A 22418-nucleotide genomic window follows, 5' to 3' on the forward strand; every position below is an offset into this window, starting at 1 on the left:
TAGTGCTGACACAAAATCAGTGGACTCACCTAGTTAAGAACCTACCACACAGCTGCAGCCACCTTAATTGTGATAAAGACACTAAAATACACAGCAACAGCCCTTTAGTGCTTGGGAAAATGGATGTCCACACATAAGAGAATTAAAACAGATTCCCAAGCTCTCGTACTGTACAAAATTCAATTCAAAATAGATCAAAGGCATAGAACCTCATAGAGGAAAAAACAGGAAAAACACTTCATAAAACAGGGGCAGGTAAGAAGTTTCTGAAAAAGACTGCAGTGCTCGGGGAATAATGCCAGGAACTAACAAATAGAATTATATGAAACTAACGAACCTCTACAAAGAATCGAATGAAGATACAACATATACAAGGGAATAAAATCTTTATTAACATCTGACAGAGGATTAATATCTACAATATATAAAGAACTTTAAAAAAAAATCAAACAATCTGAGCCTGGAGAGATAGATGGCTCAGTAGTTAAGAGCACTGGAATTCCTAGAACCCACATGGTGGCTTACAACCATCTCTAAGTCCTATTCCAAAAGATTCAACACCCTTTTCTGGCCATCCACACAGGTAAAACCTATACACATAAAATAAAAATAAACAGATAATTTTAAAAAAAAGATATCAAAGAACCCAATAAATGGGCTAATAATAGAGAACTCTCAAAAAATGAAGTACATGACCAATAAACAAAACAAAAAACACTAGCCATCAGTATTCAATTCAAATAAAAACACTGAGATTCTATCCCACCCCTAGAAAACAAGAAAAGATGCTGATAAGGATGCAAAGAGAGGGGAACCCTTACAAACTGCTGTTGGGAGCATAATTTATCCAGGGATGGGAATCAGTTAATTGTCCTCAAAAAAAAAAAAGAAACTAAGCCTGTGAGATGACTCAGTGGTTAAAGGTGTCTGTCTGCCACCAAGCCTTGACTTGGGTTTAACACCAGGAAACAACATGATAGAAGAAGAGAACTGAAAGTTGTCCCCTAATCACCACACACTTGCCACCCACCTACTCACACAAATAAATGTAAAACAAGATAAAGAAAAGCTAAATTAAAAAATTTAACCATTGTGGTGGTTTGAATGAGAAGGTCCCTATAGGATCATATAACTGAATGTTTGGTCCCTAGTACAAACGTTTTGGGAGAGTTTAGATGGGGTGACCTTTTAGACAAGGTGTCACCAGGGGTGGGCTCTGAGGTTTAAAGGCCCATGTTAAACCCAGTTCCCCACCGCCCCTCTCTCTGCCTCCACCTTTTAAGATGTAAAAAGTTACTACTCAGTTACTACTTCAGTGACATGCCTGCCTGCCTGCTGTCATGCCACTCCCAGCCACCACTACCATGGTCATAGACTGAATCTCTAAAACCGTAAACAAGGCCCAAATGAAATGCTTTGTTTTATAAATTGCTTTTGTCACAGTGTCTCCTCAGAGCAATAAAACAGTAACTAAGACAGCCATGTAACAGTTCTAACACTCCTCGGTATTTACCTAAAGAACTGAAGCCAATACATTTCAGAGATATTTTAACACATTAATGTTTGTAGTGGCACTACTCATAATTAGCTAAGTTATGGAACCAACCTATGTATCTGTCACACAGAAATGGGTAAATAAAATGTACATATGAACAAGAACTTGGATTTTATTTTATTCAGCCATATGATGAATGAAATTATGCCACATGTAGGAAAATGGATGTAACTGAAGATAATGACATTAAAGAAGAAAATAGTCTCAAATATCACATTTTCTCTCATTTGTGGAGCCTAGATTTATATGGATTTTATAAACACATATAAATGTAAAAGCATCTTTTATTAGCCAGGAGTAATTGTTATCTCTGAGGCTTACTGTGGATAAGCTCATCCATATTCTTTCTCAACTCTGGCTGGCTGGTTCAACTCAGCTCTTCTGGCTCACACTCCTCTCCAAGAGGATACAATCTGGCCTCTCTTGACTTCTGACTGAATTGCTCTGCGTGGAAAAAGTGTCTCTGACCTCCGTGAACTGAACTGCACTGACTGCACTGAACTGCCTGTATTGTACTCTACTGTGTTGTCTTCTCTGCACTCTCTTTACTGTCCCCTACTGTCTCAAATCTCTATTCTTGGGAGAGCTGGGTGTATGCATCTCTCACTCATTCTGTCAAATTCTTTCTCTGACCCTCAATTAGACATCAAACATGGGTGCTTCCTTCTACAAACTAACTTTACCTTCATTGTCTGGGATTAAAAGTACGTCATTACAGCTGGATCACACAGACCTAAAGCATCTTTGGATGTGATCCCTTGCAAGAGCAGCCAAGTCGCTGGATTAAAATTCCTCTACATAAAAAACCATGTATGAATATGACATGTAAGTGGAAGCAAAACTGCCTAGGATGATAAAGTGGAGAGGAGAAAAGGGAAGAAGGTCCTGTAAGTTTTTATTGTCAGCTTGACACAATCTTGAGTCAGCTGGGAAGAGGGAACTTCAGCTGAAGAATTACCTCAGTCTGGACTGAGGGAAATCGTCTTGACTGATGATTGATACAGAAGGGCCCAGCTCACCAGGGATGGAACAATCAAGCAGATAGGCCTGGGCTGTCCAAGAAAGTTAGTTCAGCATGAACCAGAAAACAAGTGAGCCAATAAGCAGCACTCATCCATGATTTCTGTCTGAGTTCCTGCCCTGTCCTCAAGCATGGGTAGAGACTTAGAGGTTAGGTAGAAATAAACCCTTTCCCCCAATAAGCTATTTTTGGTCATGGTGTTCACAGAAACAAGGCAGAAACTAGAACATGGAGAGATAGCTTAAGTATGTCAGATACTGAAGAAAATGTCATTATGAGACTCACTATTATGTATGCTGACTATATAAAGAAAAAAAAAAAAGGACTGCCCAGTTAGAACTTTAAAATATTTGTCTCAAATCCCTAAAGTATAAATTCCATAATTCCTGTACAAGTTATCACAATTTGGTAACTTCTGTTCTATACTCAAGTTCCAAATGAATTCAGAAAACTACCAAAACACAAATTTGAATTCCTTTTAAATTCACCTGAACACTAGACAGACGAATTGCCAGAATGATACATCTACCCTACCTTCAACATGGAAAGCATCCACAAGTGTTCACACACACACACACACACACACACACATACACTTCTCAAAAATTCTTCCACTTTAATTCTTTATTAGCAAAAATCAAGCAAACAAACAAAACAGAAAAACCTAAGAAGCAAAGAAAACACTAGAAACACAAATAAAAGGCAGGAGGCAGAAGTCACACGTCCATGTCCAACAGGAACCGAGTGGCGGTGACAGAGACACGAGCAAACTGTTTTCCAGACTCCCTGCTTTGCTTTCATGTCACTTCTAAGTGTCATCAATAGTCTACCTCTAAAACATAAAGCTGATTAGCAAACTGGTCACTTTTTAGACCCAAGCCGCTTCCTCCTCCCTAATACTTAACAGTTTGTCTTATTTTCATCTTTCTACTTCATGTAAATTTAATGTCATGCACATAAATAAAATTATGATAATCAGAAAGGGTCCACAGTAACTGGGTAAGTTTGAACCAATATAAAGTTTCTGGGAAATAAATTAACTTCTGCTTCTTGTTGCTTTAAATTACTTTCTTCTCTAAAAGAATTATGTTTTTTTTAATAGAAGCACTCTCTCATTCCTTACAACTTAAAAGAATAATTGAGATTTCCTTAAAGCCCTGCAAAAAAAAAAAAAAAAAAAAAATCATCTGAGGAAAGTATTTACGAAGGTTTGCAAGAAATTTTAAATGCTTCTGGTATTTTCAAGTAACACTTTAAAGGCCCAAAATAAAGAATTGTGTCCCCAAGTGAATTTGTGTAACAGCAACTTAGTTAAAAAAAAGAGAGAGAGAGACTCTTTATACAGTCTCACATACTGTGAATAAGTGCATACTCCAGCAACATAAATAAAGTAACTTTTTGGAAAGCATACAAACAAAATGCTTTTTCCCTATTAGAAGACTGACTCTAAACACCAAACAAACAAAGAGAAAAAAACAATAGGACATAATAATTAAGTACAGTAAAAGTCACTTAACCATCATAGCTAGCCGTTGCATGACGCTATGAAGGTAAAGCATGGATTGTGTTGGAGAGCCCCAAAATCTGGGAGGTGTAGGGATATATCTGTCAAGGAGTGCTGCAGACCAAGTCAAGGTAGCTGAAAGGAAGAGGAGATCTGAAGAGCGCCTTTCCATTGGACATGGAGATGCAGAATGTGGCATCTGGCCTGCTGGATTTTAGTATTGCTTTGGTCCAGTACTTCCTCACGGTGCCGCCTCTCCACCCTCTTGAAATGATAATACATTTTTTGTTCCACTGTATATTTAAAGTATGTGATCTAATTTTTGAAATTGATTTTACAGAGGATTACAGTTCAGAGACTGCCTTGAGTCTCGGAAAAGACTCTGGACTTTTAAACAGTGTTGAGACTGAAAGACTATGGGGAGATTTGAATTTAGATTAAATTGTGATGTGGCTGCAAGCCTATGGGGGCAAGAGAGTGAAATGTGTGGTGATTTAAATAAAAATGTCCCCCATAGCTCATATTCTCTGTATGAATCTGTCTGTCTATGGCCATATTCTCTCTGTGTGTCTGTCTCTATCTCTCCTTCATGTGCTTCCCACCATGATGATTATGGACTAAACCCTCTGAAAGTGTAAGCAAGCCCCCAAATAAATGCTTTCTTCCATAAGAATTGCCTTGCTCGTACTGTCTCTTCACAGCAAGTGAGCAGATGAAGACAGAAGTTGGCACCAGGAGCGGGGGCATTAGGGGAATGTTTGCTTTGTGCCCAGAATAGCTTTGAACTAGCTACATAATCCAAGTTATCCTAGAATTCACAGTAATACGTCTGCCTCGGCCTCCTGAACGCCAAGGTTACAGGTGTGAACCATTGGACTCAGCTCCAAGAAGGCTGACAACCCAGCTGAACCATCACGAGTACCATGCCCTTGGACGCTGCAAATCCACCTGTGTGCTGTAGGGGACGTAGCAAGCACAGCCGCAGCCTGGGCAAGCCTGACTCCCCGGCTTGCATAAACCCACTACTTCCCCTTCTTTGCTTAGGCTGCCTTACAGAGGTCACCAAATCTGAATTTGCTATGCAAAATGAACTCCTGTTTCTCTGCTCCTTGCTCTACTTTATGGTAGCTGTAACCTTAAGGCCCACGCAAATCCTTCTCTGAAGTAGGTGGACACATAGATAAAATAAGTCTGCAGAGCTATAGTAATTGCCTTCCTCATATATCTAGATAATTTATTCTTGCTAGAAATGAGAAAATTAAAGTGAGAATTAAATGAAAACTACTTTTCTAAAAAGAAAGCGTTGATAAACCAATGATTTTTTTTCCCCCTTAAACCATGTAGATCAAATTCAAACATGGAGGCTGAAAGCACAGCTCCCTGCTAGAGTGCTTGTGTCAGGCCTTGTGTTTGCTTCCCAGAATTGTAAAAACAAACAAAAATCAAACAGGTAAGGAAAGTACACATTCGGCGCATAATAAAATTTTTAAAGAACATGCTTGTTAATTAGTGGTTTAAAAAACAATATAAATCAATGCATGTTTAAGTGTAGGAAATCAGAGTACGTCAAGTAATAACAACAGTATCAGGTAATTAGGCTCAAGAAAACAAAACCAGCAACTTTAATTTGGGCACGACTTTTCAAGTAGATGGCCAACTGAGAAAACTCACCCAAAGCAATTACGGGCACATCAATGAAAACGTCAGCAGGGCACTATCAGCCCACTGGTTTTTCCTATCTATTCGACTGTGGCTTTCTTCTATGCCTGGAACTCAGAATATAATCTACAGTTTGTGGGTGAGCCACCTGAGTTTGCATGGCAAGGTCGATTGGTTTACTTGTTGTCTATGGCTATTTCTGCTCTCGGGGAACAGCTGACACAGACTATAGCATATGTAAAGTTGAGAACATTTTCTCCAGCAACCCCTCTATGAAAGAGTTTATTAAGGCCTGGCCTGGACGCTAGACATCCTCATTATTAAAAGTAAATTTTCTTACAGTCGGAATAACATTCGCCACAAAACTGAGAATGCTTGGCAACTGTAAAAGTAACTAAATAATAAATAGATAAATATAAAAGAATGTGGCTCGTGGTCTGAAAACTCCCAGAGGGCAAGACATAGAAACTACATCAGCCTACTAGAAAAATAACTAGGCCATAACTAGCTGTGTCTAGAAAGCATTAACAACATTGCAATACCTTATGTGTACATATATACATATATATATTATACATATGACAAGGATAACTGAAAATATTAATTTTCTAAGTCAGCCCTAATGGAAACCAAACGCAAGACAACTGGGGGTAACTCCTAAAATTTTGAGTTGTTCAAAGAGTGTATGATCCCTAGAGTGGAACTATTGGCATGGTTCCCTTAACACAACCTCTCACCTCTACCTTCTTCATTCAGGTCTTCAAGCACTCATCCCCTCTCTTGTTCCACAACACACTTCTACCATGTTAAGTTCAAAGCAACAGAACTTACCAGGTATGAAACACTGTGAGACAAATTAAATCTTGACTCTTATTATCTCAGCTATTTGTGAGAGTAACAACCTACGAATACAGTATCGCTCTAAGATTTAGTTCAGAGGAGGTAGCTTACCTTAATAGAGGCAATGTGCAGCAATGTCTCTCCTCTGTGATTTCTTTTCCCAGCTGTAACACTGGGTGACAGCTTCCCTGTGGAAGAGCTTGACATCATTTGTCTGTGAGTTGAATTATTCAGCAGAGGTGGGGGTGTGCCTGGTGAAAGGCTAAGAGAGTCATCGGATACACTACTGTTTTTTCTAAATGTGACATCAACTTGAATTCGGCCTGAAGGCAATGAAGAACAGTCCACCAACAGTACGTTTTCGGCGAGCACTGTTGGTTTAACAACATCTCTAACACGTCTGCTGGTGCTCGGAACATTGCTCCCACAATTCTTAGAAGTAGAACTGGGGGGTCTGCTGCAGCCATTACGGTTTCTATCAGGCCCTCCTGAACGGAGATCTTTTACACAGACCTTCTTCTCAGGAGTCTCTTCAGTCTTGCTCTCTGTGTCTGGAGACACTATATGCTCAGCCAATGGTAAAGAAACTTTAGTCAAGCTTCCAGAACATTCAGAATCTACAACAGAGCCACTTGCTAGTAAGTCTATTTCACTATTTCCCTGTGGCCTCTCCACAACTGGTGTTTGGCTATAGGAGGGAACCCTCTGTTCCTTCACTTCCTCTTTAGAATCAAACCTATCATCTTTTTTTTCTGTCCTTAAGTTCCCCTCCTGGTTGATCCCAGCTAAAGATTTCTTCTGCTGCTTTTTTGCAGATGTTTTAGAAGCTGTTTTGGCCTTCTTAGAAACAACTTCAACAGGACTTGTGGAAACAAATTCATACATTGAGGCTTCCTGGGTTTTGTCATTCTTTGCCTTTCGAGGCTGGGTTTGTACTGACGTTTTATTGACAACATATCTAACCCTCTTACTTCGAGGACTAAACCACATTTTTATTGAATTCTTCTTCCTTTCTGCATCAACAGATAAACTTGCCCTAGATGTGTCATCTTCTGGATCTGATAGAAAAAAAGAAAAGAAACATGCTGAGGATGAATTTCTCCATCTTCAGCTACTGATGAATTCCAACTTTTAGTTCTCCTAAGGACTCTTACTTTTACTGCTCTACTGTTAGACTACTAATATTTAAATGCCTCGAATTGCTTCCTTAGTCTATTCTTTCACCTCCCATCTTATAAACACCAGGTTAAAAAAAACAAACAAACAAACAAACAAACAAAGACCCAAGGTAGGAAAGAAGAAATGAAGAAATGGAAAATACTCTTAATAAATACATAGTGTTTAACCCAGCAGGAAATGTCACACACACACAATGACAGCACTCAGATTACACTCTAAAGAAGCCACCACTTCTTCCTGGTGACATGGGAGCACAGCCAGTACAATGAAGACAGTAAACAGGGAAGACTGACTATAAGCAGAATGAAGTTACCAAGTGAGGGCAGAGTCTCCAAAGCCACTGAAAAGGATTTGCTGAGCTATAAATGGTCTACACAGTGTTACTCAGACCAAATCTCGGGCATCAGAACGAGGTACCCATTCACGGAGAGACTAGACATCTAAATTCAACAAGGTCTTTTCTCTGCATTGATAAGTAGATTTTAAAATCAAGCCACTTCTAATACAATCTTGAGTCTAGGGAAAGGTCAAAATGAAATGTTACCAGGGATTACTTCTTAAGAAGTCCTCAGGATTACAAAGATTTAAAGGTTAATCCTCAAGTAGTCTGTGAAAAGTTGTATTTGGTTTTAATTTATTATTTTAAACACAGATGATGACATTTTCAACTAAAATCAAGTCAAATCTTGATTTCTCAATGTTTATAATACTAATAAAAAGTAGAACAGGCCAGCTAAACGGAAATTAAGATATGTGAACAGTGATAACACATTCAATCACTAAAAAAAAATAACAAAATTCTGCCTCAGCAGCATGTTTTCTAACTTATAAAAGAGCAAATAAAGAGCACACAACTATGTAATTTATATTCATACAATCATTTTAGTGACTATCATGCACTAACACACTTGCTCAAAGATTTTAATCACCTCACTCGGTCTAACTAAGCAAGGATAACTGCAAACAATAACTGTAAATTCTGGATTTTATGCAGCATATCTAAGATAAAACTGAAAAGCAAAACAACTCAGTTGCTAGAACATAAATCATATTATTAACAGCTACAACTGTTTTATGGGTGAATGCTTCTAAGCTTGATAAATTATCATATTCATTTCATGAAGAAAAACATTGGTCCTGCCTCTGCATTGCAAATTTCTTAATGATGGCATTTTAAAAAATCTTACTTTCTGATTTTAAGTATTTCAGAATATACTATGAAATTCAAGGAGCAGACATGTGTGTTAGGAGCTGCTGAGCCAAGTTTTTCTCCTTAAGCATAGAAAATAATAAGCATAGAAAAGAGAAGCAATTAGAAAATGTTATTTTGCAATCATTAATCTACATCAAAGGATTATAATGATGTACATTGTACTTTCCAAATTATTCTTTATTGTAAGTTATACAACAGAAGTTGAGAATTGTGACTAGCTAGTTCCTTATTAAAAAAAAAAAAGTCAAAGGAAGGTCCTCTGTATACCATCTGTGAAACATTAACACCTTCACTGAAGAGTAATTATTCTGTAAATGAAGATGTATTTAGATCTACTTAAAATAACAACAGCAACATGGCTACCCAAATACTCCTCTCCATATATTATAAAAAGTCACAACATATATAAAACACTATGTAATCACTTCAGAAGAACCAACATTTCCCCAAAACTACAAATGAGAAATGCAAATTGTGATGCTATGAAAGCGTAATCAATGGTCTTTATTTTAGTGTCATCAACACCAACTCGTTCCACAACACTTGACTAGCACCTGTGGGGGCTGATTTAATACGATGGGTTCATGGTGAAACAGAAACTTTATAAATTTAACCCTATTAGTGGAAAATAGATTGTTATATAGAATAAAGTAAAATTATCCATAAACGGTGATCAGAAAAAAATGACAACCTCTTCTCTTTGAAGGACACTGAACCGAGAAAAATATATGGAAAAGTTTAGAAGCTCATCTTAGCATGTTTCCCTATATATCAGGCTTTATCTCCAGTATACCGTGTACCATGTCCATGAGCTGACAAGCACTTCCTAATTACCCACCTTAATTATAGTAATTATATAGTTTATAGTAAATGCAAGTACCAAGGTTCACTTGGAAGACAAATTATGAACTCGAAGTTTTTGTGTAAAGACAGAAAATGTGAGCGCTGTTAAGCCATTCCACTTAGTTTAGCACATGACCATGAAACAGTTGCATCATTTGGACTTAGGTGAGGCTTCAGGAACCACTCAGACTAACGTCCTTATCCTAAGGAAGACCAGCCCTCACTTGTTCCCAATCTCTGGTTCCATCTACTTATTAAACATTTCACCTTCTGCCACTTAATCAAGTACTTACTATATAAACTAGCACAGGCCCTCATTATATGCACTAAATAAACTGTAAAGAACACTGGAACCTACTCCAAGAAAAAGAAACACACACACACACACACACACACACACACACACACAAATGAAAACTGAAAAGCCAAACATCCTTCAAAGCTGGCTTGTTTTCAGACTTTTAGAGAAAAAGCAGCGAGTGATACAATTTAAAATAGAAAAAGATAGGGGCTGGAGAGATAACTCAGAGGTTAAGAGCACTGGCTGCTCTTCCAGAGCTCATGAGTTCAGTTCCCAGCAACCATATGGTGGGTGGCTCACAACCATCTATAATGAAATCTGGTGTCCTCTTCTGGCGTCCAAGTGTACATGCAAACACACACTGTATCTATAATAAATAAATAAATAGAAAAAGATAACTATACCAGGAAAATAGAGGTTTCATAGTAAATATGTTCAATAACTTAACATTTCTGTGATTTCCTATTAAGGTAGCAAAGGCCCATTGTCAAGTTTGTGTGTGTGTGTGTGTGTGTGTGTGTGTGTGTGTGTGTACTCATGCTCATGCACAAAGGTCAGAGGAGGCCTCTGTGAGCTCTCTCGGAGCTGCAGTCACATGAGTGTGCAGCATGTCCGCTCTGCAGCGTGGGTGCTAGGACCTGAACTCCTGTCCCACAACACCGATTTCTACACAACCTAATTCAACAAACTTAACCTACCACACAAAGAGAAGTTCACAACAGGAAAACAGTAAGAATGTGTTCTAAAAGGGCTCAGGTCTCACCCCGAACCTTGTTTGAAACTCCATTTTTTCACTGGCTGCAAAATACGAATGCTATACTTATGATTCAAATACCCTTTACTCATTACAGTATTTCTAGTCATTCCTTTTTGTACCACAAAGCACCCTCCTCCCACTTCCCATTAAAAACATTAAATTATCTGTTTATGCGTTGAACTGTTCATTTCCTTTACTCCCCAAATCTGTATGCTGAAGCCATAACTAATATCTGGTACCCCAAATCTTAATTAAAGACTAACTTAGACAGACTCCTCCAAGATGAAGCTGCGTGCGGACATGAGGTGAGAGTACAATCCACAGCTCTCAGAGAGGACACTTCTGAAGCTCAAGCCTCAAGCCTCCAGAGCCGAGACAGTTTCTTTTATTTCAGCTGCCTTGATTGTCACTCTTTGTTATACCATCTGCAGTAACTTAGTAGGGATTACATAGTTCTATTACTGGAGAAGAATCAAGGTAAAATATTATGACAGGCTCAAAAGTAGAACCCCACATTTCAGTGTTTGGCCAATGATCTTAACACTCAGACATACCTGTAAGATTCAAAAGAAAGCACTTCCAGAGACATATTGTTCATGTCCAAGTACTTAAAGTGACTCATTGATTCTTCTCCACTCCCAGCTCTGACACTGCCCACAACACATGGACCCCTGACTGGGAATCACTACATCATAAAGTATATATGTGTGGTAGAAACTGATGAGCTCATATATACAATCTTTTCAATATCCAAATACATACTACAGACACTGTTCTTAAGGAAGAAAAGCATTCAGATGAACTAATGACATTTTCTCCTCAATGCAGTCCTTTTTCTTCTCTTAGGATTTAATATTATTAATATGCATATGTGCACATGACTGCAGATGCTTACAGAACAGGAGTCAGATCCTCTGGATATAGAGATGTAGAACGTGCCACCTGTCTGAGTGCTAAGAAATAGAACTCATGTTCTCTGCAAGAGTAATGAGTGCTCTTAACTGCTGACCCATCTCTCTAGCCCCCTCAGTACATTTTTTTATAATTGTTTACTCTCCGAAATTATCCTCCCACCTTGCTTTCCCTCAAGTTCATGGCCTCTTTTTCTTTGTTACACACACACACACACACACACACACACACACAAAGTTGTTATACACATATATACATAAATATAAATTATACAAATAGACTTGTGTGTATACATATATATACACATATGTATATACATATGTATATATATGTATATACACACACACATACTTATATCTATCACAGCTGCCTAAACAAGACCCTAACCAATGACACCAAAAGACATGCTAGTACAAAAAGAAAAAAGCTCACGAGCCTCAACCGTTAACAAAGGACTACAGGAAACTAAGAGGCTAAGAGTAAGAGGCTAAGGCTAGAGAAGTGTCCCCCAAGTAGTTATCCAATGCCAAGTAGTCAGTTGTGAAATTAATGCATTTGTGAGCCTTATGGCCACAATACTTTTTAAAGCAAGTCCTTTACAAAATATATGTAAAGAACTGTATCTCAGAAAGCACAATACTACTAAAAGATATGTTACCATTTAAAATGTAGCCTAACGATCAGAAGACTAAATGTAAACAAGGGTTAACTGTGACTTAACATTCTTAAAAATACAAATGTGTCAGTAATACTTCAAAGCTTTTGCCGTCTTCAATTTCATTCAATCAACTTTACTAGCAGTTGACAGTTACAATGTTGCATCAGAATTCAAAGAGCAAAAGACTTAAAAACACAAAGCCAACAATTTTATATTACCATTATCAGTCTTTCATGGCATCCTGCCAGAAAGGTTGTCCTATAAACACAAGCATTTTAGATATGATTTGGTCAATGAAAAGACAACTCCAACATCCAATTATGAAAATTCAAAACACTTTTCTTTCTTTTCACAGCCAATTAGTTCTCAGCAGAAAGCACAATGGGAAGATGCGTAGTTAATATGCAGAGTCTAAGAACAATTTGAAAAACATTAACCCCCACTTAAATAAAAAAGAAAATAAGTGTTAGATTTTTGCTCTTTCAAAATGTAGACCTAATTAATTCAGTCTAGAAAGTGATCCTTGCAAGAATATTTTGTATTCCATCTTGTAACAGTGTACTTAAGTGACTTATGCACTATTATATTTAAAATCACTTTAGCACCTACAGTCTACAGATATTATCCTGACTATAGAAAGAAGCCACTGTGAAGTCCTGAGAATCTCCAGACTGACATCAGGAAATTGGCTCTGTTTCTCTTGCTTCTCATATTAACTATACATGTGACTGCAGGCAAGAGTATTTAACTTCTCTGGGCCTTGGTACCTCATCTAAAAAGTTTAGACTTAATTATCTCATTTCTCAAAGTGACTTCAAAAAAAAATCCTACTAATCTTAAAATCTGAACTACATCATTCAGAATTCTTTTTCCATTCTTTCTTCATGTGCTCATTAGCAATTGTAATTTGTCCACTCTTTAACAAAACAATAAAGAGATATTACTCACCTGAAAGTTTATTGTCATGTAGCAAATGTTGAAGCTTACTATAAAGATGGATCATGCTGTCCAATTGTCTGTTTATCTTGAGGTCTAGAATCCAGGCTGGGGTGTAACACACCGGACATCCTGATCCAACACAGTCACTTATACAGACACTTAAAAAAAGTAAAAGAAAATTCACCAGAATCTGAACTCCAAATGCTAAAGAGTATGAACAGAAGGAAAACAGGTTTTTTCATATAGAATGGTAAAACCGGTGTGCTTTGAGAATGTGATGAGACTTCCTTCAATATAACAAGCTTCTTAATTCTTCCCAAACCAATCTATGGCCCCTAAGAGGGTAAGGAGATAAAGATGTGCACAAACACAGTCTCAATATAGAGGGCGGTGAACTAGAAACCTTTAAATCCGTGACCCAAAATAAATCCTTTTCCTTGTTATGTATGGTGGCAATCTAAAATGGGTGCTTTAGAGACATATGTCACAGGTGTCCCTGAGCACCTCACTGTTGAACACTTGGTCCTCAACTAAGTATCGCTATCCGGGGAGGTAGATAGAACTTTAAGCCATGGGGCCTAGCTAGATACGCCACTACAGTTATGCCTTTGAAGGTTCTGCCTAACGCCAAACCCCCAGTCTGTCTCCACTCGCCATGACAGAGCATCTACCTCCACATGTGCCATCGCCACGGTGTCCTCTCAAGGCATTTGAAGGGTGAACACTTCCTGCCCTTGGCTTGTTAGAATAACCCCAAGATGCAAAGTGTTCAAGCACCAAATTCGGCAAAGCCAACAAACTTTCCTCAGATAACTTATGTCAGGTATTCTGTCACAGTACCAAAATCTATCTGCCCGTGTGACTACCACATGCCCATCAAGTGTTTATATCAGATGTGGTCACAGCAACGGAAAGCCGCACTAACTGCCCACAAGAAACCAGGCAAAGACAGACTCTCCCTCATAGCTTTCAGAAGAAACACACTCTACCAACATGTTAGGACCTGACCTTCTGTCCTCCTGATCTACAATAATAAATGTCTACTGCTTTATGTCACTCAAGGTGAGAAATTTAAGAATTAGACTTCAATAATTTTTGAAAAAAAAGATTACTTCAGTCATTCAATTTTTTTTTTTAGAATTTTTCAATTCCAAAATTGAAATTTTTTTTTCAATTTCCTGAATGTCTAAGAGGACATATCTGTATTATGTCAAAGGCATTATTTCTTTTCCAAAATCTTAGCAGAGCTACATACTAAGCGTTGGAACTCTGGACATTATCCTCTGAGTTTTATTTCTTACTTGTAAATGAAAACAGGTATAAAGACTAACTCAAAATAATATGCAGACATCACAATTACATCAGCGTACATCAAGCACAAACTACTCACCTACAGAAGATGTGCTCGCATCCTCCTAGGCACACGGGCTCCTTCAGAATATCATCACTGATTGAAAAAAGGAAGAGACAAGCATAAATTATTCATTGTCAGATAACTGTTTCGTGCCCATATTTTCAAACCAAAGACCCAACACTATCCCTTTCTCTCTATATCAAACCTGAAAACATTAAGGATGCATTTATCCCAAAGGCTTTCATTCTGCTAGTGATATACCCCATGCTGAATTCGAATAGCAATTATCCTTCTAAGACCAAGTTTTAGTACTTTATATAATGTAATTGTTGAGAGGTTAGAAAAAGAGATCAGTGCTTAAGCACCTCCAACCTTCTTTCAGCAGTTAAGATACGCCTTCCCTGACTGACTTGAAGGGAAATCCTTAAATCTCAAAATGTGGCCTGCCATCCAAATGAGAGCATTTCTCAGAGTGAAGAGGGGGTGGCCAGAATGTTGAGACAAGAAGTACAAACCAGAACTGTCCCTGAAAACTAGGGCACTGGAACATCCTGCCCATAGTAAGACATGGGTTCCCATGTAAAAACATAAACCAAACCCTCACTGTTTCTTACTATCAAGGAGCCATCTACCTTTTACAGGAGTTTTGACCAAACAAGACCATTCTTCCAGTACACAGCTAGTTGACTGTTTTGCTTTTTAAGCAGTTGCAGACACAAATCAAGCTGGCAGTCTGCAGACTAAAGGAGAGTCCATATATTGGGAAAAGAAAGGCATCAGCAAAATCTCCCCAGTGTTGCCCATCAGCATGCCTACTGCCTCTGGAGGCCCTGTGAAAGCTCGGGCTCTTACTAACATGCATGTGTTAAACCATGACCTTCTGTGAGGATAGTGCATCAGGAGCACAGCACCCAAGTAAAGCCTTCAAAGGATGAGCACTAACTCCAAGACCTATAGGTGTTTACACTATTGTTATCCAATTACCTCTGCACACAAACCGCATTATTGGTAAAACACAGTTCTCTGCATTTCTGGAAAGATCAAAAGTTTCCCATTGCACGTTTTAATAGCTATGAACATTAAAGTGAAATTGAGCTTTCAGGAAGAGGCTAAGAGACAGTACTCAGACCCATTATTCTCAAGCTCCTAAAAATGATGCTCACTGACATTATAAAATCCATTTCTTTCAGAAACTCACAAACCTTTTCAACCATACGTGGGGTAGGTTGAAGGAATATGAGTTTGATGATTCTAGTAATACGATGATTGTAAACAGTGCTCGTGTGGCTGCTATAATTTTTATTATATGAAGTACCAAACCTAAATACCTCTTTCACAATTAAGAGCTAAATTCTGCTTGGTCCTCTACAACATGGACTTCCTACACCCTTTTTGTGTATCTCCTGTTGTAACATCCTGGCCAAACCCAACTGCTCTCCATCTAGAGTGACTACTGACCATCCTTGTGGTTGCTTGGACTCCGTAGTCAACCCAGACCACAGGTTTAATGGCTCAGGGCCACTATTACTGACCTCCAAAGACACTCCTGAACGCAAGTTCATAATGTTACATATTCCCCAGGGCTCCCTGCCTTGCCTGTTCCAGCTCTGGATACCACAGAATGACAGTTAACCTGGTGGTGCGCACCTAACCTCCCTACACTCAGGGAGCAGAAGCATGAGGACCTAAGTTTAAGGACAACTTGTGCTATATAATGATTCCAGGCCACCTTGGTATAAAAAAACTTACACTCTATCCAAAATTAAGAGAGGGAGGAAAAGAGAAAGAGCTGTCTTTAAAAATCAATATTTCTTCACCTTGGTATGTCTACAGTGATGAAGCTAAGCAGAAAAATATTAAAAATATTTAAAAAAAAAAAAAGGTGCTGAGCAGTGGCTACCTGGTTATTCAAGCCTACCTGTGCTCCTAAGCACCTCAAACGGTGCGAACCCATGACTAGACTGCCTGCTATCTGTTCCATCTCCGAGAAGCCCTCCCTCCCTCCGCTGTTCTTCATTCCTGAGACTGGCTGCTGCCAAGCCTCTATAGCTTCCCTGTGTTAAAATTTGTGAGCCTCATCGCCTGAATCACTTTCACTCAAATGTACGCATTACCAGGTAGCTTCTCCTCCAACCTGAAGAAAAAAACAAAACACTGCACTTACCCTATCCCCACCCTGAGCTGAACTAAGTGCTCCCTACTAAGTCCCATCTGTGTCCTCTTAGCACTGGCCCACCCCTCACCAAGCTCTTCTGAGGACTCTGGCTCTTCCTCCTCCCTGACCTCTCTAAAGTTACACCGACCTTATCTTCCTGAAGCCTCTCCTTCCACAGAGTCTAAATTTTCTTTTTTACTCTTTTGGTTTTCTCAAGACAGGGTTTGCTTTGTAGAGCAGGTTGGTCTCCAACTCCGGAGATCTGCCTATCTTTACCCCCGTCTCCCACTCCCAACGCTGAGATTAAAGGTGTGTCACCACGCCCAGCTGAGTTTTAATTTTCCTGCAGCACCTCCACCGGGTGTTTTCAGCTCTGCCTGGGCGGCTTCCCTTCCTACTCTCCACGTCAGCGGATCTCCACAAGCAGTTAGGCGAAAGCCTGCCGGCTTTCTCTGGTACTGCGAAATTCAATGTCTGCACTCTGTTCTAACCCTCATCTTTCCTTCCTAAGTTATCTTATGTAAGTTATCCTAAAATAACTCTGAACCATTTCTGTAGTTCCTGCCCTTCACCCTAGCAGGGGTATGACATCATTTAATTAGCAGTGGCACAGGATCTATGGAAAGCTACAGGGGCAAATGCAGTTCGTTGGTTTTTGTTTTGTTTTGTTTTTTCCTTTTTTTTTTTTTTCAGTAAAACTATTCTAATTAGTGGATTAGACTGGATTTTTTGTAGTTGTTAATGAATGAGAAAAGATATGGGAAACATGAGTGAGTTCTGTGTGGGTTCTGGGGAAAGGAACAGTGAGGGGAATGTGATGGCCAAATAGAGAGAGGTCAGGGACAACTTCAAGGGAAGGTACAAGGCAGACACTGTAGGGGCAGAGTTCATCTGTGTCAAAGACAGACTTCAGAGAATCACCAGCCCTTGGTTAAGAAGATACCCAGAAAGAAAGAATTTTATCTTACAACTAAGAGATACTAAACAAAATCTCAAATGCACCCAACTTTAACTCAATTATTCAAGCTGCAGGAATTTCTGTTGGGTATAGTAGATATTTATAAATAACGAAACTTCAAAACACCAGCATTATCTAGATAAGCTTTTAAAAGCTTTCGGGGTTTAAGAAACATACACTAAGCCTACACAAGATCAAGACAGACAAAGCAGAAATGAGGTAGGTGGGTTTCACACCTCGATCCTTCCTCAGGAGCTACAGAGAGGCGGCCAGGCAGGGAGGATCGCCTGAGGGTGTGGCCACTGGTAGGTTTCCCATGCTCCAGCGGATGGCCCAACACCCATATGCACAGGGCAGCAGTAATGCGACTTAGTGTGTTCAAAGAAAAATATTTAAAAAGACAGTGCTGCAAGCAGGGTGGTGTTGGGAGAAGAGAGGAAGAACTGGATCATGTCTGACATTTTATAGTTCAGTGTACACAAGTATGAAGTCCTCAAAATTAAAAAAAAAAAAAGTTTTAAAAGTAATCCAGTTTTGCTGCCGTAAAGGCACCAGAATGAAGTTATATGAAATTTTCAAAAAAAAATGAAAGAGAAATACAATTAAAATGTCATATATATTGTGTAAAAAGAAATCGGCCCCTAGGACTTTTCAAAGGTTGTAAGAGATGTGACAGAAGAGTGGAGTGTGGACTTAATAATGGAAAATTACTTTGTACTTTGAAGGCTCTACTCTTCACCTTCTACAAGACAATGTTAAGAGAGAATAAGAAAATTCAGCTGTAAGTAAGGAAATAGCATCTAAACTAGAAGACAACCTAGAAATGGGGGTATAAATGTTACTTAGAAACCTAGAAGTAAAAAGTGAATTGAGGTCTGGAGAGATGGCTCAGCAGTTTAGAGCACTGGCTGTTCTTCCAGCGGACTCAGGCTCAATTCCCAGAACCGCCTGATGGCTCACAGCTTTCTGCAATTCCAGTTTCATGGGATCTGACCCCTGCACACACAGACATACTGTATCACAGAAACATGCACATAAAATAAAATTGGACCCGGGGCTGGAGAGATGGCTCAGAGGTTAAGCGCACCGGCTGCTCCTCCAGAGGTCCTGAGTTCAATTCCAAGCAACCACATGGTGGCTCACAGCCATCTGCCCTCTCCTGGTGTGCAGCTGGACATGTAGACAGAACATTGTATACATAAAAAGAAAAAAAAAAAAGTCAGTTGGACCCAAACTATGGACCTCAGGAGTGATGAGAGATGAAGAATGTATTTACCACAGGCTTTTTGCCTTAATCAACTATGCTCATACATAAGCCTTTAAAATTATGGTAAAAATACTCATTCCAGCACTGGTTGTTACTGCAAAAGACTCCGATCAATGTAAATCTTAACCAGCAAGGGTACAGCTAAGCCACCTCACATCCACTTCCTGTACATCCTCTCATATGAAGGCATTCACAGAGAATCTCTTAAATATACCAGAAAAACTGATCGTCAATCATGAGTTATCAGACAAGATTCAGACTTCTCTGCCATTCACTCCCTCAAGAGTGTTACTGACCACTGCAGTACCCTTCAGCATCTGCTAACAGCAAAGCCGTGCAGTATGACCCTTCTTCTTGTTGCTCCTCAGCAGAAGCTCTGTGGCTGGGCCAGTGACACTGACCATTCCCACACATCCAGTGTCCAGCTCAAGCCCCACAGCTTTGCTTCACCTGTCCTCCAAGCCTAAACCATTCCAGTAGGATATTATATAAACAAATTAATATAAGACTTCACGGAAATATAAAATGTTCTAAGGTTCTAAAGAGCAGTGATGGCATCTAACTGGGGCTCAGGAATTTAATGCTGAATTCTACTTTAACTGCTAGATTCACATTTCCTTGCACATGAGACCTAAAAAATGTTTTGAGTTCCCCAATCCCTTTTATCCACCTAGCATGGATTGCAATGACCCTTAGTGGATGAAGCAAAGGAAAGACTGTGAAAAAAAATGCACCTATATTATCATTTATACTCTACCCTTAACCTAATTTCTATGAGACACAAATAAAATAGAGAAAAAAAAGAGCAGAAAATACACTTGCTTGGTAAGGGGTGTTTAAAACCTCCATACCTTTATAAACTTCAGCTGTACAACTCTCTCTCAACTACACTCACAATTCTCTAACTATGTGTAGTGGATTTCCAAAAATCAGTGCATTAGAACTTTAGAGACAAACTGAACATTGAGAACAAGCAATTCTCAAACAATCCTACTGTCTTAGTTACAACTTCTATTATTGCGACAAAACATCATGACCAAAATACACGTTGGGGAAGAAAGGGTTTATTCATCTTATACTTCCACATTGCTGTTCATCATGAAAAGACATCAGCACTGGAACTCAAGCAGGGCAGGATCCTGGAGGCAGGCGCTGATACAGAGACCATGCAGAGGTCCTGCTTACTGGCTTGCTTCCCCTGGCTTGCTCATCCCACTTTTTTATAAAACCCAGGACTACCAGTCCAGGGATGGAACCATCCACAATGGGCTTGGCTCTCCACCATCAATCACTAATTAAGAAAATGCCTAACAGCCAGATCTTATTGAGGCGTTTTCTCAATTAAGGCTCTGTCCTTTCAGATAACTCTAGTTTGTGTGTCAGGTTGACATAAGACTAGCCAGCACACCTACTGATAAAATTGTCTTTACAAAGGAAACTGAATTCAACTTACATTATTCTAATGAAGCAGAACTATTTTACTGAATGGCTTCCCTAAATTCCCATGAGGTACCAGCTGCTAGTTAATATTGGATGGAACAAGGACTCCAGTGCTCTTACATGTTAGGGTATCCCCAAGGTATTTTTAAGTTACAGATCAATGTGTTTAACATGAATTGTGCAAACTTCCCAACCTAATTAAGCAATGTGTTATATTTCCCTTTAAGAGACTAGGAGAAAAGAGAAATGAGTAATGCCTTATTCATTTGGCTTGGGCTTCCGGTTTGTTTGTTTGAGACATTCTTGCCGCCTACTTCAGGCTGTTCTCAACTCAAAGTGCTCCTGCTTCTACCAAGTGCTTGTCATCACAGACATGAACCACTAGGCCCAACTAAGCATAGTATTCGTTGTGACTATTTTTTCCTTTTATTCAAAAGATTTATTTCTCACATATGTCCGGATTACAGGTTATCCTCCCTTTATTCCTCCCAGTTCCTCCCCACCTCCCTTCTCATCCAGATCCACTTCTTTTTTGTCTCTCATTAGCTTCTAAGGGATGTTTTTCATTAGCTTCTAAGGAATGATAATAAAGTAAAACAAAAACATGTCAGAATAAGACAAAACAAATAAACAGAAGAAAAAGAGCCCAGGAGAAGGCACAAGAAACCCACTTGCTAGGCCACAGAGGAAGACAATGCAACCAGTCCTGTTAAGACCTGATAGGCTAGGGTCAAATAGAGGGGAGAATTCCTCCCCTATCAGTGGACTGGGGGAAGGGCAAAGGGGGAGAAGAGGGAGGGAGGGTGGGGTTGGGAGGAAAGAGGGAGGGGGCCACAGCTGGGATACAAATTGAATAAATTGTAATAAATGATAATAATAAATAAATTTTTTTAAAAAAGAAACCCCCTTATCCACACACTCAGGATTTCTATAAAACCATTAAATATATGCAGAGGACCTGTTATAGCCCTGTGCCGGCTGCCTCAATTTCTGTGAGCTCATAAGAGAGTCCTCCTGTTGATGTCCTTGGTGTCCTCTATCCCCTATGGCTCATACACGCTTTCTGCCTCCTCTTCCACAGGGATCCCTGAGCTGTGACGGAAGGGATTTGGTGGGACACCCCATTTAGGGTTGAGATGGTCCATGGTCTCCTCTTTGCATATTGTCTGGCTGTGGGTCTCAGTATTTGTTCCCATCTGATGATGACTGGGCAAAGCACTGATCTGCTTCCCTGGCTGGATTCCTTTTGTGACTATTTCATATGCCAGATTCAGGTAAATCACATGGGAAAACTTTAAATTTGTATTTAATTGCTTGGTGTCAGCAAATGTTGAATGAATGAGACAATTATCCCAAAAGTAAATGCACAACAGAATTCTGGTGATGACTAATTATAGTAGATCCTATCCTAGGAGAATCTGCTATACAAGCCCTAGTGACTATCATGTGGACCCGACCAAACAGTGTAGAGTCTGTCTTCGGTTCCCTTTCCTCCCAAGTACAACACCACCTAAGCAACTGCTGCTGTGGCTGTCTTTTAAGGCTTCCCCCCTTTCATCTGCCATTCGAATGCTGGATTTCAGGGCTCACACCTAAGCCTTCCTTCCCATTTCTAGAAATAGACTTCAGTCACTTGCAAGTAACTCTCACATGTGCATTGTCATTCTCTGATGTCTCCTCTGAGCCCAAGCCTGCTTACCAGTAACACCTTCACCTGTGTTATCAAGGACAGAATAGAGGCATCCAGCTGCGTTCAGTAGCAGGCAGTCCCAGCACTAGGGAGGCTGAGGAGTGAGACTCTGGGAGTTTGGGACCGACCTGAGCAACATGATGAGACCTTGCCTAAAATTAATTAAATAAAGG

At 39.5% G+C, this 22418-nt stretch overlaps 1 protein-coding gene across 5 annotated transcripts in view; it reads right to left on the minus strand.

Moving 5' to 3' along the window:
• Positions 1 to 22418, minus strand: part of Bard1 (BRCA1 associated RING domain 1) — an 84108-nt gene that overhangs the window by 55900 nt on the left and 5790 nt on the right. For 4 of the 5 annotated variants that reach the window (XM_060368587.1, XM_060368589.1, XM_060368588.1 and 1 more), the window contains exons 2-4: positions 14772 to 14828; positions 13391 to 13539; positions 6691 to 7637 (exon numbers count right to left, since the gene is read on the minus strand). In XM_060368587.1, the coding sequence (XP_060224570.1) occupies positions 6691 to 7637; positions 13391 to 13539; positions 14772 to 14828 (1153 nt within the window). The remainder of the gene's footprint in view (positions 1 to 6690; positions 7638 to 13390; positions 13540 to 14771; positions 14829 to 22418) is intronic. The other variant, XM_060368590.1, reaches the window with a different exon arrangement.

The sequence above is a fragment of the Meriones unguiculatus genome, chromosome 15 (genome assembly GCF_030254825.1).
Source record: "Meriones unguiculatus strain TT.TT164.6M chromosome 15, Bangor_MerUng_6.1, whole genome shotgun sequence".
NCBI classification, from domain to species: domain Eukaryota; kingdom Metazoa; phylum Chordata; class Mammalia; order Rodentia; family Muridae; genus Meriones; species Meriones unguiculatus.